The sequence below is a fragment of the Pezoporus occidentalis genome, unplaced genomic scaffold (assembly GCF_034315485.1).
Source record: "Pezoporus occidentalis ecotype Australia unplaced genomic scaffold, CSIRO_AGI_Poc_V1 ctg68, whole genome shotgun sequence".
NCBI lineage: Eukaryota > Metazoa > Chordata > Aves > Psittaciformes > Psittacidae > Pezoporus > Pezoporus occidentalis.
In genome coordinates, this window is record NW_026916030.1 from 950,790 (window position 1) to 968,063 (window position 17,274).

The following is a 17,274-nucleotide window of genomic DNA, read 5'->3' on the forward strand; positions in this document are numbered from 1 at the left end:
ATAGGGGTTGTCCATTCATTTTTAATAGCTCCCTGTAATAGTTTGCTTGTCGTTGTGTGTGAGCAATGGGCGTTCTGATCGCTTCGGAGATGCGGACACCAGAGTTGGCATTTGGCCTGTGCTGGTTTCAGCAAGTAGCCTCCGAGACCTGGCTGCGTGCTCGTGTCCTGCCGTCCCCTTGCTCTGTCACTGGAGGTAAGTCACAGCAGCCCAGTGGGATTTGCTGGAGGAAATACTGCACTTGCACCCTTCTTTCTCCATCCCAGCCTGCCTGCACTTGGCTTTGGTGAGGCTGGAGACAGGAGCGGATGTGGCAGCAAGGGCTATGGGATGTGTCTCAGAGCGGATCCGTAGGGATGGGGCTGGCTCATGTTCGGGTTTTGCTCAGACACCCACAGATGAAGAGCCTTGAACCAGGGTGCCTTTAACGTGAGGCCCTGACGCAGCTGCATGCTGGGGGGCCTGATTCATTCCAAACAGACGTCATCCCTGCGGATGCCTGCGGTCATGTTCCTGTGGGTAACGTGGCAGCGGTCGTGGGTTGAACCCTGTGAGGTACAAATACAGCCATCCCTGACATAAACACCTTAAATTACACTACTGTCTAATGCTAAAAGGTGCTCGAGTGCCTGCCTATGTCAGAGCTGCTTTTACCTTCTCTTAGGCTGAAAAATGAGAGAAGGGAATATCTTAATAAATGGGATGGCAGCCAGCCTCCAGAATCAGGTCAGCCCGGCTATGGTTTCCCTCCCTTCCTTACACCTTCAGCTCTCTTTCTCACGATGAGCCCAGCCAACCCTCTTGCATCATCCCTTCGGCAGGGCCAGATGGGCGCTGCAGGGATGCGGCATCGCTCGGCTAGGAAAGATGCCGACACGGCAGCACCACCCGGGCTCCAGTGGGACCACCCGGAGCAGGAGCTCCTGCAGTGCTTCCCAGCTCTGGGATGCCCTCAGCTGCAGCTGGATTTGTTTGGCAGATGCTGTATATATAAGCAGTAGGGCTGTTTGGCTAATGAAGTGTTACTAGCTGGGAGTAAAGTTTGCACTTAGGCAATCAGTGTCACTTACATACATGAAGGAACGGTAATGTGCACCTCAGCCCAAGTGTTTCTTGTAGTCAGGTGTGCTTCTGCTCAGCTGAGAGCCTCTCCTCACTTGATGGTGGGGCCATCATGAGGGATGTGTTCTAGCCTTGAGTATAACCCCTGTCTGCACATGTGATTGTTATTCTCTGAAGTATGGCAGGATAGACATTTATGAACACAATTTGCTCTGGTTTAGAGCATGGGTCATATCGATTGACTAGTAAATAATGCAGAGATGTGTTACTCTTTACGTTGATGGCTGTGTAGGAAAAGGGTTCAACATTGGTATGTGATGGGACTGCCTCGCTGTGGCGGAAGCACTTGTAACTGAGTCCTTTCTCGTTTGGCAGGTGCAAAACATGTCCCAGTCGATAGAGGTGTTGGACAGGCGGACTCAAAGAGACCTACAGTACGTGGAGAAGATGGAAAACCAGATGAGGGGACTGGAATCAAAATTCAAGCAAGTGGAAGAAAGCCACAAGCAGCACCTGGCAAGGCAGTTTAAGGTATGTCTGCTTTCAAACTGCTACCCAAGCTGTGGCCAGGGATTTAGTGGGTGCACACAGGACTGTGTCCCCATCAGCTCACGTGGCCGTTGGTCTGGTTGTACACAGTGCTGGCCATCATCCACCCATCCAGCTCCCCCCCATCCGAAGCACAGCCAGATCCAGGCTGCGGCATCGCATCCTCCATCATCTGCAATACATTTTTCTATAGGGTGAAAGCCTACATTTGTACATTCCAGACCTACAAGCCACCTGGGTGCCCAATCAGCTGTGTAGGATCTCCCTGCAGTGGGGGTCTGCAGGGAGACCCCGGGGTGGTGGAGGTCAGCGTGAGGTTGGTTCACCTTTATGGCTAGGGAGCCCTTCTCCATGCCACGTCCAGGACCCATTCCTTGGGAAGAGCCAGGACCTGGGGTTCCCTTTCCATTTCTGGCTGTCACCAAATCACCTCCCTCCACAGAGCGGTTGTAGCAGTGGGGCAACTGATCAAAATATCAACCCCAAAAGTGCCACTGTTGTAGCTGTCCTCAGGGCAAACTGCCCATCTCAAGGATGTACAAACAGCCAAGTTTGAAGTCATGGTGTTGGCAGCAGAGTCAGCACCTTCTGATGGGTTCTGTGTGTTTTATCCTGGTATCCTACAAATGAGAAGGTATCAGTGAAGCTACCATTGGGAACAGTGGTGAAACTTCCAGGAAATTGATTGGGAACAAATGCAATTGCCCAAAAGAGGCTGTTGGCAATATTTGGAATAATAAATCTCAGTAATGCTTTGGGTTAATAGACGTGAAAACCCCAAATGGAGAAGATTTCTAGTAAAATTTGGGGATGTTTTTGCTCAGGCGCCCGCTGGTCCTCACCCTGGTTTGCAGGCACTTCCCCAGCAGCTGGTGTTTTAAAGCAGATCGGGGCTTTTTTAGTTGAAATGAAAAATTCAGTTCAATACTGAAGTACCAAGAGTACATCATCAAAAACTGCGGAAAAGGTTCTTAGAACTTTTCACCAACTCCACCTCCTCCACTCCCCATCTCCGGTTATCACAGGACCCTAAATATAGCTCCGCAGTCTGGATGGAAAGACCAGCTTTCCAATTTAAGCATGAGTTCCTTTCTATTTTTTTACTTGTTCATTTTCTTCCCCCTCCATCCCCATGAGTTAAATCCTCCCCGCTGCCAGCCAGGGAGCTTGCACCAGCAAATGCAAGTACATAAGAAAGTAAATATATTCCCCAAGTGGAAAGAGCAGGAGGAGAAGCCTCATGACAGAGAGGAGGGGATGGGAAGGAAGGCCAGAGATGAGGCTGAGGAGCAATCTGTGGTCCCGTTCTGCCCCAGCTGCTTCAGCAGACAGGCACATGTCCCAGCCCTGCCCGCTGGGAGCTTGGCCACTGTGTGCAGTAGTTTGAGCAGCACCAGGTACGCTGTGTGTATCTAACACGCTTCATTAAGGGTAGGTGCATGCATATTTATGGCTACTCATTAGCTGCTGGAGCAAAGCATCCTCAACAAAATGCTGTGTAGCGTGCCTTTAAATGAGGCCTTCATTGCATTAAAAAAGATGTATAAAACCCCTCCATTTCTGCAGAGTAAATTCGATCATGGCTTTGATTTTGATGTTCCTTCTAGCATGCCGAAAACCAGTCAGGGCTTTTTGTCTAATTTGCTGCCAAAGCACCATTTGAAATAACAGCCACAGCATTTTGTTTCTGCTAATGCCAGCATTAAACTGTGAGTGGTTTGGAGCTCTCGTGTTGTTTTTTTCTCTCTCTAGTCCGTAAGAGTATGTGTCTATGAATGGCTATCTATATAAGGCAGGTTAGCGAGCTAGATCCTCAACAGTATTTCATTTTCTTGCTTACAGGGCTAACTTAAAAGCAAGTTTTTTCAATGCTGCAGTGACTGAAGAAGCAGTTCACTCCCATGTAACCATGAAAAGAGGGCCACAGAGCATTTTGCACCATGCATTGATTTTTTTGATTATTTTCCAAATTAGCACCATATCTCACTAAGGAACCTTGAACCACCCAACCGAGATCTTCCTTTGCATGCAATTGTAGATGCATTTCATGAATAGTTTGAAACCCTTGTCAATGCATATATATTTATTATTTTCTTTTATTTTTTGGAAAGAAAAAAACCGACAAAAAACAGCTCTTTGTGTATGTGATCTGAAGCATGTAACCCTAAGATGTTGCATTCTAAAAATGACAAATAAAGGCCTTTCCCAAATATTTTGGTGTTCTGCAGCCTGTTTAATATGTTCTTTCCAATACATCATTTGGACCAAACTAATAATTAAACTAGTTTAAATGATAATGATTGTGGGATATGAACATTTGCACTCACGTAGGAAGCGACCAGGTCAAGGCAGAGGGTTGCAGATTTTTGCACGCATAGCACTGAACCAAGCTTATTTTAACCTTGCAGGCAATAAAAGCGAAAATGGAGGAACTTAGGCCTTTGATACCAGTGTTGGAAGAGTACAAAGCCGATGCAAAATTGGTATTGCAGTTTAAAGAGGAGGTCCAGAATCTGACGTCAGTTCTAAACGAACTCCAGGAAGAGATTGGCGCCTATGACTACGAAGAGCTTCAGAACAGAGTGTCAAATCTTGAAGAAAGGCTTCGTGCATGCATGCAAAAATTAGGTAGGCTCAGAACAACATGGTGGCACTGGCTGAACACCATCGGTGTTAACCCACGCATCCCGTCTGGAGGCAGAGATGCTAGACTGGACATCTCCTTGGGCCTGGCTGTAAGGGATGAGCTCGTGCAGCCAGGTTTGATCCTGAACATCCTTATGCCATCGGTAACATCCATCCTGGGAGCAGTCCTGCTGGGGATTGCTCGCAGGAGCGATGCTGCTCATGGTGTAAGTGCTTCAGGATCAGGCCCTGGGCTGGGCATGTGGCGTTTTGCAGCGTTTGCATAAGCGGGCAGTGAGACGCGGTCCATGCGCTTATGCAAAGCAAACACATGCACCCGTGTGGCTTGTGCATCGATGCCCCATCTTGTTGCAAGCTGGACCTGGCACATCAGAGGTCTCATGCACCACATTGAGCAGTGTATGTGTGTGTGTGCAGGCTGTGACTCGGTTTCCCTTTTCCCTTTTGCATCTTGCAAATCCCCATTGAGAAGAGCATGGCGTAGTGGGGCGGGATGGAAATCCTCCCCATCCTTTCAGTTGCCCAGGGGAGCCCCTTCCATCAGGCCAAGTCACCAGTGATGCTAAAACATGATTCATCTGTAATCTCAGTTAGAGAGCATTAATTGGCTGAAGCCTGTTGGGTCTGTTGTGGGGAGACGCAGGCGTAGCTAATCCCAGTGTCCCACCCCAAACAGAAGTGGAGAAGGGGAAGGTGGGTGCTGCCTCCTGCAGCTGCAGAAGCCTCCCCGCTGGTCCCTGGCCCAGCTCTGACTCGATTCAATTTCTCCTCACGTTATTGAGTTTCTTGTTACACGGCTTAGATAATCTAAACACATGAGCTGCCCCGCGCTCTGTTCTGGTAGCACATACGAAATTACACTCAGGTAACTTCGTGGAAGATCAGATCTCTCCTGAGCACTATATCCTTGGCAAGGTAATGCTTTGTTTCTCTCTCATCTCTGCTGGTGGGATTGCTTTTGCTTGTTTCTAGATGCCTCCCGTGTGTTTCCATCTGATGTGCTCCTTATAAGCTGCCTCTCACTTGGAATCTGGGAGAGGGAAATGATGGTCCTGGGGAAGGCAACAGGGCTGGTGGGTGGCAGGGAAGTCCTGACATTGTCCTCAACCCGCTTGCATTTCACCCTGAAGCCTTACTGGGGACAGAAATGGTGGAGGTTGTAATGACGTGGTGCTTTCTGTGTTAGCAGTACCTGGTACCTGGAGCTTTATCATGGGGGGGCTGCACAGGCATCTCAGGAGTGACAGTCCTGCAGTGGGTAGGATAAGGAAGGATGGAGACCATGGCCAGGAGTGCCTGGTTGACCAGAGCATCCCCCCAGCAGCCCCACAGCCCTGCAAACGGCTTTTCTTGTTCCTCCCCTGCTGAAGGCAGAGGTGGGTGTGATGGGAGGAGAGGTGCCCACTCCTTGGGCACCATCTGCTGCTGCATCTGTATCCTTCAGCCCATCACTTGGAGATGAGGAGGAGCTGTGGGTGATGGGGAGAGGGAGCAGCAGGAGGAGCAGGGGGTTCAGTCTGAGCTGTAGAAGTACCTTCCCAGGGATGGTTCTTTAACAGAACCACCCTGGACCCCACAGCCCCTCTCCAGCAGCCGCGGTGCAGCTGCCCAGCCGGGGCTGATTCCAGCAGAGCCAGGGGAGCTGTGACGATCCCCCTGCAGTCGCGGGGCAGACTGTAGGAAGCAGCTCCCAAACCATTTAGGGCCTCAAAATAAATAGCGTTTGCTCTTGGACCATTAGCCCCTTCTGCTGTGGGGCATGTCCTGCCCCATTGCCTCCTCTCATCCTCCACCCAAGGCAGGAGCCCAGGGGACTGATGGGGAGCTCCTGCAGGCAACTTCCTTTTAGAAACTTTTGGGAGGGTTTGGAGTCTTTTTGAGGCTTTATTGGGCTTTTTGGCCATGGCCCTTCTTTCTCCTCTTCCCCTCTCTGTGACCATGGGTCTGGGCAGTGGTTCTCCTCTGGGGCACCGCAGCACCCCTGGGTGGTGGTGGAGATGGATGCTGAGTCTCACAAGGGTTCGCCTGGGCGGGTGATTTATTTGGTTACTAGACAGCAAACAGCACAGATTGAATTTCCAATGTTGTTTATGGCTCCGGAGTGTAAACCAGTGCAAATGGTGGTTAATTGAGTTAAATTGGGATAACAACCTCACAGACACTTGGCTGCTGCACCATGAGGCTGTTTGCTGGGGATTGCTGTTTGCTGCAAATTATCTGCTCAGCAAGGTTCACTGGTGTTTCAAGAGGAACGTTTTAGCTTAGATTTGCTCTGCACGGGCAGCAACGCTGCTCACCTGATGTATGTTCACATTCTAGAGCTCAGGGTACAGCTTGAGGTGCCCAGAACAGGATCAGGGACCTGCTGCAATAAGCATGGGATGAGGGAAAAGGATGTGTTCCCACCTGGTTCACCTCTCCCCACCCTCTGGGAAGCACCAGGGCTCAACAGTGCAGCAGCATCTTCCTTAGATGGTCCTGTTTTGCATTTTGGGCTTCCTAGGCATTATTGATGGATCAATAGTGAAAACATCTCCTGACCCCGGTGTGTGTGACTGGGATAAAGGCATGTTCAATCTGTTATTCTGTTTACACTCTTAAAGATCACTATTTATACAGGGATTTTAGTGTTTCCATTAGTGTTCTGTGGAGGAGCCGGGAGGTTGTCACTCTTTGGCTCAAGGGGGAATTCAACCTAATAGCAGGAGCTTTCCCTGGCTCCCACAGATGATCCCAGCCCACAGCCCTGGTGCAAGGATAGGACCAGGACTGGTAATAGGGGGATCCAACCTCAGATTCATGGGAAGCCTCAGCAGGGAAGGTGCTTGGCTGCAGCAGCCTGAGCAGAACCACGGAGTCCAGAAGGAGATGGTGCTGGTGTCGGTGGCTGCGTTGGTGGGTAAACTGCTGCTGAGCTGCTCAACACTGCTTGTGGGCTGGATCTGAGGAGGACCATGGAGCGGAGGTGTTGGTATCCTGGGAGGATGGAGCGCTTGTTTTAACTGGCTGGAGCAGAGCGCGTCTTCTCCTGATGGAAAATTCCTGGTGTGGCTGAGGAAGGGGCTGTGTGCCTGGAGATGCTGTGTATGCAGTGCTGGGGGCAGGCTGGCTCGGGAGGGTCACTTGGGAAGAGGCTGATTTGTGCTGTTCTCCAGGAGCAGGGACATGCAGGCCCTCACGGGCCGCAGGTCCAGGGAAACTGGCATGAGAACAAGTCCCCCATGTATGCCCCGGAAGCTCACAGGCTTTCCCTGGATCCTGGACTCGTGGATGAGCACCAGGTCATGCCGTCCCAGTTTGAGGCCTTGAAGGATGCATTTTAGACTTCCCCCCCCGGCATCCGAGTGCCTGTGGTAGATTTACACCAAGAAAGGAAACACCTTGCCCTGTGTAAGAGCATTGCTGAAGAGCTGCTGTGAATGTGCCTCCAGCTAAACACATGTGAGCTGCAGCCTCACCATTGCAGGCACCGGCTCACCCTCAGCACCGGCTGCTGCTGCTTTTTAACGTTTTGGTTTTAAATCAATGAGCTTTTATCCAACGTTTTTCTCCAGGGAAATAGAAGAGAAGAGATAAAGTAACAGCAGCGCAGGGCTGCGATAACGGCAGGCAGCGCTGAGCAGGTCTGTGATTAGAGGAAGGCTGGTCCTCTGCTAGGGGAATTGGCAAGACATTAAGCATTTATTATGGTAACCCATTGCATCCCTTTGTCAGTACCTTGCTCTCCTTTGGAGCTGGGAGGTTTTGGATGCACGAAGCAGGAGGATAAGGTCCCAAACGTCGTGTCTCAGTGAGGCCAGGGAAGCCCCCTGCTCTCCAATGGGATCTGTCTTTACCTGCCTGGTGTCTGAAGGCTGTGGGAAGACTGGTGGTCCCCATGGCCGTGTTGTGCTGGTGTATATCAACAATAGCTTCATCTATTTTATGCCTCAGGCTAAGGTGATCCCTTTGGCCACAGCTCAGAGCTGAGGGAGGTGGATGTGTCCCGTGGCTGTGATCGGGAATATAAAGGGTCAAATGAGAACAGGCTAAGGAGAAAGGCAGCAAAGAGGTACTGTGGACTGTGTGTACTGGAAGCATTCCAGGCCAGGCTAGCTGGGGCTTTAAGCAACCTGATCGGATTGAAGGTGTCCCTGCTCATTGCAGGGGTTGGAACTGGATGACCTTTAATGGTCCCTCCTAAGCCAAACCGTTCTGTGATTCACGTTGGTGATTCAGAGCAGAAGGACCTTGTCCTGAGCTGGCAGAGCTCTAACCCTGTCTCAGCAGCACCACCAGGGCTCCCACCCGCAGCCCCAGCCTTGAGCACCTGCACCGAACCCCAGGGCCGTGTGCGCTGCCGTGCCATGGCACAGCTCATCCTGCACACCCAGCACCCGGAGCAGCCACCCCATCCCACCACCCCTTCCCCTGCCCCAGCCTGCAGGAGGCTTCTCCTTCAGAAAAGGCAGGAGGCAGGAGGAGGCTGGTGCATTCCTTCGTGTCTCCGAAGTGCGCAGGCACGGTAGGGAAGGAAGAAGGTGGATGGCAGAAGCTGGTAAATGCTGTTTGCAGGGATGAGCTTTTATTGCCCATAATTTCCCACCTTTTCTTTTTCTCTCCTTTGCATAACCCGTACCAGATGCATGTTTCCAGCAGGGCACGTCTGTCTTTGTGTCACTCTATTATAGCAGAAACGAGCAGAGCATTCACTTGATTTCCCTACCTGGCTGCTCGACCCTGACTAACACCTCTCATAGAGTCATCGAATCATCTGCTGCGTGTGACGTTAGGAGCAGGGCTGCTTCAGGAAGGCTCCTGCTTGGGGCTGGGTGGTAAGGACAGCTGGTTCTTGAGAGGCATGAGACAAACAAAAGCATCCCACGGTTGCTCTTGGCCTAATTACCTCGAACTAAATAGACCCAGGGCTGCCCGTCAGAGGGGCAGAGCAGTGTGGTGTGATGATGGCCGGCTCCGGCGCCCCTCACCGGGGCTTCGGGGCTGGCTGTCAAAGACGGCCCGCCAAAGGAGCCGTGTGGTCTGACGTGGTGCTCACCAGCCTTGCCCTCTTTTTCAGCTTGTGGCAAGCTGACGGGAATAAGTGATCCCATCACAATTAAAACCTCGGGGTCCAGGTTCGGATCGTGGATGACGGACCCTCTCGCTCCCGAGGGAGAGAACAAGGTAAGACCATGACAGCTTCATCTTTGTGTTCCACCTCCAGGGATGTGGCTGAGGTCATTGAAAACTCATTACATCCAGCGCCAAAGCCCAGGTTGTGCCCTGTGAAACCTGTGGGAGGTTCTAGTCCATCTCATAGGGCTCTGCTGGCCTCTTCTGCAGCAGGATGGGGCTGAGGATCCCACAGGGAGGATGAGAACGAGGATGGGGCTGAGCAGCCCAGTGCAGTGGTCCCTTCCCAGGGCGGGTCAAACTCACTGCAGTGATGAGTGTGCATGGTCTCAGAAGTGTCACCACGAGGTCTGTGCCCCCTGTGGCAGGGAGAAATCCAGTGCTGGGTTTCTGGTCTGGGTTTGGCAGCCAGGGCTTAGCAGAGGGACCTGGTCCCTGCTGCTCTTCTGCTGCCAGCACCTCCAGTAATGTACGTGGCTGCATTTGTCCTTCATCCTCCTCCTTCATTGTTGTGAGGAATTAACAGACTGCAGCCAGAGAGAGATTTGTTTTGCATTGTTTGGGTCTTTTTTTCCATTCAGACCATTCAGTTTTGATCCCAAGGAGGTAGGAGGCCAATAACTGGCTGAAAATCAATCCAGGCTTCCCATGACTGATGGAATGGAAAATATCTCAGAGTGTTTGCTGAGGATTTGCAGGCAGCAAAACAAAACAGAAACCTCAGAGCTTGGCTGCATGGTAATTCCCCCCTGCATGCAGCATCCATCAAAAGATGAAGGCACCAACAAGGGCTGTATCAGGGCACCTATTTTGAGAGCTCTGCCCTGTGATCAGTTTTCTGTAGCTAAGGGAGGACAAGGGATGTTCTGGATGAGGGATGCTCTGGAGAAGCCACCCCGAGGGTGGCTCCGTTTGCCCATGGATGCACAGCAATGAAGCAGCAGTGACTTGAAGCATTGGGCTCTTTCTCTGAACCAGCAGCAAACTGGTTGGCACTGGTTCCCAACATGACATGCCCATATATTAGTTATTAAACCAACAAGATCCTGATCTAAAGTGGGATGGGAAGGCTTTACCCACATGTCTTGTTCAGGAGAGGGGACAGACCTGTCCCCTTCAGGCTCTGCTTGCTGCATCCCTCATCACTAGCATGATTTATACACCTGTGAAGGGAGAGTCAGGCCTGTTGCAGCTGAAGCTGGTTGAGCAAATGCTAAAGATCTTCCCATCTTCAGAGAGTTTGGTCTCAGAGCACTATTTTTAATAGGGTTTTTTTCACCCCTGACTTTCTCTGCAGGGTATTCTTGTCCTGGGAGTGGACAGGCAGTTTGCTCAGAACTGTAGCTCAGGCTTCATGAGCATCTGTGTGTATGTAATATATAAATGTGCTGGGAATCTTATTAGAAACACAATTAAGGGAACTTCACTGGCTGCCCAGCAGAGTGGGGAGGTGGGCAGGGTATCGTATCCATCTTACGTCCCCAAGCCCCAGGAGGTGGTTGATGGTTCATAGATTAATCTGTTCACGTCATGAGATCACTGAACACAACTGGGGAATGGTGATCCTGCAGGAGCAGGGTGGATGCTGAGTGCTGGGATTGACGGGTATTGGCAGGAGGGGGTTGCTCATTGCCAGCTCGTGTGATGAGATGCTGCTATCCATCAGTCCCTGCTTCTCCAAAGCTGTTGGGCCCTGCCACCTTGCAGCCCCAGCATTCTGACATGGGGTTCTGCTCTTGCCTCTCTAAAAGCCGAGCACAACGCACTGGCATGTGTAATTCTTTTAATTCCAGGTAATGAAATGGGAGCAGCAGAGGGACAATCCGTTTTCTTGGGGGTTTTATGTTATTTCCCAAGCTGGTTCAGTTGAAGGTGAGGAACGCTCCCTAGCACCACATCTTGGATCAGGAGCTCTCCCAGGCTGCAGGCACGTCTCTGCTGCGGGCTTTGGAACACCTGGGTTTTCTCTGGTGCTGTTGCAGCCACCCTCCAGCCCGCAGTGGAGGTGTGAGGATCAGAGCCCTTTGCCAGGCGTTCCTTCCCCCCTGCAGTGTTTCCAGGGGGGTAACCATGGAGGGCTCAAGTTCCCTACCAAGGTTTTGCAGACCCCACTTGGCCTTTCAAACACAGCAGCCAAAGGTCTTTACATGCACACACACAGCGTGTAAATGTCTCCTGATGTCTCTCCAAAGGGACCCCGGAGACAGCCACACCGCAGAGACAACACTATTGGCTTTTCCAATGGGTTTATTTGCAGAAGTTTGGGCTACAGCAGTACCCAAATCTGCATCCTTTAAGGCTTCCCTCTTGCTGCTTCATTTACCTTTTCTCCTGCCTAACCAGCTTTTAGGGAAAGCAGCTATCTTTATCTGTAGGCAGTAACTGCATATAGAACGTCACTCACTGAATGGATATTCTTGATACTAACTGCACAGCTTGGCCATTTGCCTCGGAATTGGTTTCATATGACAAAAGCTTTTTCTTTCAGGAGTCTAGACAGCGTCCCTAGTGAACTGGCACTTAAATGATGATCTAAAATCTCTCCCCCATCCCCTGATAGCTGGATTTTGATGGCTTTGTCTCTCATAGCGGCCTTGGTTTAAGCTTTTGAAGCAGAAGTGTATGATTTTTAAACCAATATGGACTTTGCCTGAATTTCCTTGGCAATGAGCAATTACATCCACAGCTTCTGCATGCCACATTAATGGAGTCCTGCACAGCAGCTGGGATAATTCACTGGGGGCTGCCACAATGGGGCTTGCAGGAAGCAAGAGCAGCATCAACATAATGTGCTGGGTCTAGCCAAAGATGCTAATTGCCCTCTGGAAGGATGGTGCCAGTCACGCAGCAGGTCCCAGGAAAGCTCTCATGTTATGGGGGGATACCAGCTTACCCCCGTGGAAGCTTTGCTGTTCCGTTGATTTCTTGGCTAATTTGGGGTTCCAAGAATTGGGTTTATTTCTGGGTGAAGGTGGCACTGAACAAAGGCGTTTTCCAGTGGGTTGGATGCCTTGCTCTGGGTTTTGCTCCCCACTCAGTTCTCAGGTGATGTGCAAAGGGCTCAGGTGGGTCTCTGCTGTTTTCTAACCCCTCGTGTTTCTGCTGCTCGCCCAGGTCTGGTACATGGACAGCTACCACAACAACCGCTTTGTCCGTGAATATAAATCCATGGCAGATTTCATGAATACTGACAATTTTACCTCCCACCGTCTCCCTCACCCGTGGTCAGGCACCGGTCAAGTGGTCTACAATGGCTCCATCTATTTCAATAAATACCAAAGCCACATAATTATCAGGTTTGACTTGAAAACAGAGACCATTCTCAAGACACGCAGCCTGGATTATGCCGGCTACAACAACATGTACCACTACGCCTGGGGTGGCCACTCGGACATTGACCTCATGGTGGATGAGAACGGGCTGTGGGCCGTCTACGCCACCAACCAGAACGCGGGCAACATCGTCATCAGCAAGTTGGATCCCAACACCCTGCAGAGCCTCCAGACCTGGAACACCAGCTACCCGAAACGCAGCGCCGGGGAGGCCTTCATCATCTGCGGCACGCTCTACGTCACCAACGGCTACTCGGGAGGTACCAAGGTGCACTACGCCTACCAGACCAACGCCTCCACCTACGAGTACATCGACATCCCCTTCCAAAACAAGTACTCACACATTTCCATGTTGGACTACAACCCCAAGGATCGGGCCCTCTATGCCTGGAACAACGGGCACCAAATACTTTACAATGTCACCCTCTTCCACGTCATCAGGTCTGACGAGTTGTAGTCCATCCTTCTTTAGAAACTGATTTAGAAAAGGAAACAAAAAGGAAAGAAAAGGGAGAAATGAATTTGAAAGGGAATACTAATGTGGAGAAAACACTCTTTAAATAAGTAAACATATAAACAGCTGCCAAAATTAATACCAACATCACGGAGGATTATTCAGCATCAACCCGACAGATCAGCATTACCTCTACATTTCTAGAAGTCTGGCCCTGTGTTATGGACTCACGAATAACCATGTACTTGCAGCTGGAACTGCACTTAAAGAACCACTTCAGTCTGGGTTTTGTTTTGTTTCTGTTCCGATAGCAAACCTATAGTACATACTAAAGTAAGGCAATGACTGTTGAAGGTTTATCCTTGGGAGACTCGCTCTCTTCTGTGTGTGGGTTGCATGGACATTCCCCCGTCCCGGTCAGCTGTGATGGATGTGTGATTTGTATCTCGAAGCAGAAGAAGCTGACCCGTGAGGAGCGCTCGCTGTCTGAACAAGACCTATCACAGGTTAGTTTTCTTCGCCTTCCATTGCAGCTACTGTCTCTCAACTGTGTTCTTGTCACTTAGATTAACTGTGCTGAGACCCGAAGTAGCTCATGGATCTGTGTCTTAGTAACTATTAAACACGATGGTTTAAGTATGTATTATGAACAAGTTGTTGTACCCATATTGTTTGAACTTATGTATTCAGCAAATATATTGTATAATGTATGTCTGTTATTTACCAGAGGTGGCAAAACTTTGTATGTCCAGTTTATGCAATGAATGTTGTAAATGCAATGATGTAGTTTGGATTAATAAATGATGGTTTTGTTTCTAAAAAGAAAAAAAAAGATCAGTGTTCACCCTTATACACAGATAACCAATTTCATGTTGATAATTACAGGAATATTCTCTTACTGTTATACTATCTACATAGCATTATGGTGGTTGGAAATGGCTTCTGTGGAAATCCTGTGGCATCGGGTTCCCATGGGAAGCCCTGGTTATGGAAACGTGAAGGTAATTAATTTTTTTTTAAGAGGAAAACTTTGTACTATCCACAGTTACCTAAGGAACAATAAAAATATTAGGAGGCTTCCTTGCTTTGATCATTGTCTTCTCTGTCCCAAGAGGGGTAACAGGGATTAGCGCGGGGGCTTGGGGGTAACGGTGAAGCAGTCATCCTGACTTCCTTTACACCTTGAGTTGAGTATTCATGGAATCACACAATGGTTGGGTTGGAAGGGACTTTAAGGATCATCTCGTTCCGACCCCCTCGATGGGCAGCCGCTGCCAGGAGGGCCGGCAGCGAGTTGCTGGGGCTGGGAGGATGGAGGGTTTGGCTCTGCTCTGCAGGGCTCCTGCAGCGGGATCGCCTCACGGATGCTCCTTCAAGGAGAGAAGATTCTTGTGCTGCTGCTGCCTGCTGGTGTGGGCTGCGGCTGCTGGCATTGCTCTGCTCAGCCTCTTCCCTGTGTGAGTGGGGTCGGGGGGTGACAGCTATTGGCATCAGGGCTACAACAGGAGGAAATGGTGGTGTCTGTCCTGTTCATTAGAGTTGGAGACACGGAGCCTTGGACTGCTGGGTGCCATCGAGTTGTTTTCCTTCTCAGATGCTTAGGGTGCTGCTCATCCTGAATTTGCTGCACTCTCATGCTAGCAAAACCCTCCCTTTATTTAATGCATCTAGCACAGCGATGCCTGCTCTGGTGAGCAACTGGTACTGTTGGGGCCTGAGCACTCAACATAACCACTCCTCTCGTTTCTGCCAAAGCAGGGGCCTCACAGCATTGCAGGATGCTGCAGTACAGCAGCACACACCTTGAAATGATCCTATCTATAGTTTCCCACAGCCGGATTAAACCACAATCAACAAATGAACCTCCATATGCAGATGTCTGAGCCAGTTGCACAGGTTTAAGATGCTGCCCTGTGTCATCACCACTACTCCTCTTCCTGAAATGCTGGCTGCATCCAGAATGGGGACAGCTCTCTGAGGACCCGTTTCTGCGCTACACATCGTGTTTCCAAAGCTCTGGACTGCCAGGTTTGTGGCGATTTTCAATATATAGCAGTGCTTTTCCCTCCAAGAAGCTAAAAAAGGGGGATAGAGACCCATGGTGTAATTGGCAGCAGTATTGATCTTCAATGCACAAGAGAAATCTGTTAAGCCAAAAAGCTGTAAGGCCCCTGCAGTCATTTCTATTTAATTAATGTGTTTCTTCAGTGCCAACTCATTTAAGGAGAGCACGCTGGGTTTATCAGATGTAAAGCTGGATCCAGCTACTGCTGCAGTCGATGGGACAGGCGCCGATGCCTACAGCAGGGCTGGGCTTTGCAGGCAACTGGAAGAGCCCAGCACCTCAAGCACACCGGGGTGATGCTCACACATCTTGCTGGAGTTCTGAACCAGGGCTGGTGTCAGGTACCACACACTGAATTGTTTCTTGGTGCAGATTATTGGCCCTACCCATGGAGCTGTGCTGATCGCTCTGGGCACCAGACAGTTCTTCTCTAAGACCTCTGTGGGTGTTCATGAGGATTGTCCCAGCTCATGTGTCTGGTTTTGGGGAGGTGTTTCACATGGACACGGCAGAGCATCACCTGGATGTGCCGCCAGCCCAGCCAGGCACGCTGCTACCGAAGCACTCCCTGTGCCAAATTACCCAAAGTCAGCTTTGTCATTAGGCAAGATCTGAGGACAAAAGAACACGTTTGCTTCAAAACATTGATCTGCAAAAATAAATTGAATTACAGAAAGGCAAAATAATGCTGTTTGCTTTAGGGCACTGCTACTTTTAGATTCTCATTTTCCTAGTGCAATTCATTTAAGACAAGACTCAACAGCACAAAACGTCCTTGAACACAACAAAGACAGAGAAGCTTTTCTGTAACGTGGACCCAAAGTTAATGAGATGAGAAAAGCACTTTAAGGGGTGTACCTTGCTCCTATTTGCCTGTAGTGCAATGTTCTATAAACGGATGCCATATGGTCATATACTTAATGGTATGTATTACTTTTCAAGTGGATGAGCCATTCAAAGACAAGCACATCCCAGAGGATTGCTTTCTGTAGCCTGTGATTTACCTATTTGGTCCATGAGGCAAATTTAGCCGTGGGAGTCAGCGAGTTACTTCAGCGAAGCGTCTGACCACACTTTTGTATGTGTGTTTATGTGGTGTTAATATTTTACAAGGGATTAGTTTGAAAGCACTGCAGTTGATGTTTGTGAGCTTTCTGGTTTGATGCAGGAGCCAGGCTCTGCTCCCAGCCCTATTATCCGTGCCGAGTCCCAGCTCCATAGCCGAGCTGTCGTGGAAGAACATTACCCCAGCTGAAACCAGGACCGTTTGTAAGTAGAGAGATTTGATTTTGCTGTTCCTTCATCCTTTGAGTCAGATGAACCAATGCTCTCCAGCTGGTTCACACCTGCCTTGGGATGCGCAGGGTATCAGCTGGGGCTTGTTCTCATTCTTGCAGTTCACCAAACCATGGCCCTTTTCTATCCTTTGCTCTGAGCCAGCCCCATTCCCTGGAGCCCTTGTGCCCCCCCCAGAGGACCCCTTCCCAGGTTTTGGCCATGGTGGGACATGACTACAGCGTGGCTGTGCACGGTGTCAGCTCAGACCACGGGCAAAGCAGCTCCCAGTGCCTCATCATCGTGGCGCTTTGTCATTCTCCAGCCCATGCCTATCAATGTGAGTGACTGGGGCTCACGTACAGGAGCTGAAGCTCATCTTTCCCCCCACCGGTGGCAAAGCCCATGGGAGCAGCAGTGGGCTGTGAAATGCAACCACGGTGCTTACACAGACTGTCCTGTTGAATTAAATGAAGCTTAGCACCTGGCCCAAAAGCCAGGCAGCAATCCTGGCTGTTGCTTAGCATCATCACACCAAGAGCTAAAAATGTTCCTTTCTTCCTTTGCTGTTCCTCCTGTGACCTTCATTAGTTCTGCAAGCACCGAATGCAGAGCCCATATGGAGACAGTTATCATGAAAAAATGAATCCTGGCCCCTTAATTAGCTGCTCATTATCTGAGAGCTCCATATTGGAGCATTAAACCACGGCAAAGCAATTGGTTGAGTTTCCAATTAAAACTTTTTAGGATTGGTGAGCCTTTTAACGCTTTGTGTTGAC

General features: G+C 50.0%; 1 protein-coding gene across 2 annotated transcripts in view; it reads left to right on the plus strand.

Moving 5' to 3' along the window:
• OLFM1 (olfactomedin 1) overlaps positions 1–14,235 on the plus strand; it is a 29,749-nt gene extending 15,514 nt beyond the window's left edge. For both annotated transcript variants that reach the window (XM_062641469.1, XM_062641468.1), the window contains exons 3-6: positions 1,438–1,593; positions 4,020–4,239; positions 9,314–9,420; positions 12,484–14,235. In XM_062641469.1, the coding sequence (XP_062497453.1) occupies positions 1,438–1,593; positions 4,020–4,239; positions 9,314–9,420; positions 12,484–13,158 (1,158 nt within the window). In that variant the 3' untranslated portion in view covers positions 13,159–14,235. The remainder of the gene's footprint in view (positions 1–1,437; positions 1,594–4,019; positions 4,240–9,313; positions 9,421–12,483) is intronic.
• Positions 14,236–17,274: the final 3,039 nt, after the last annotated feature.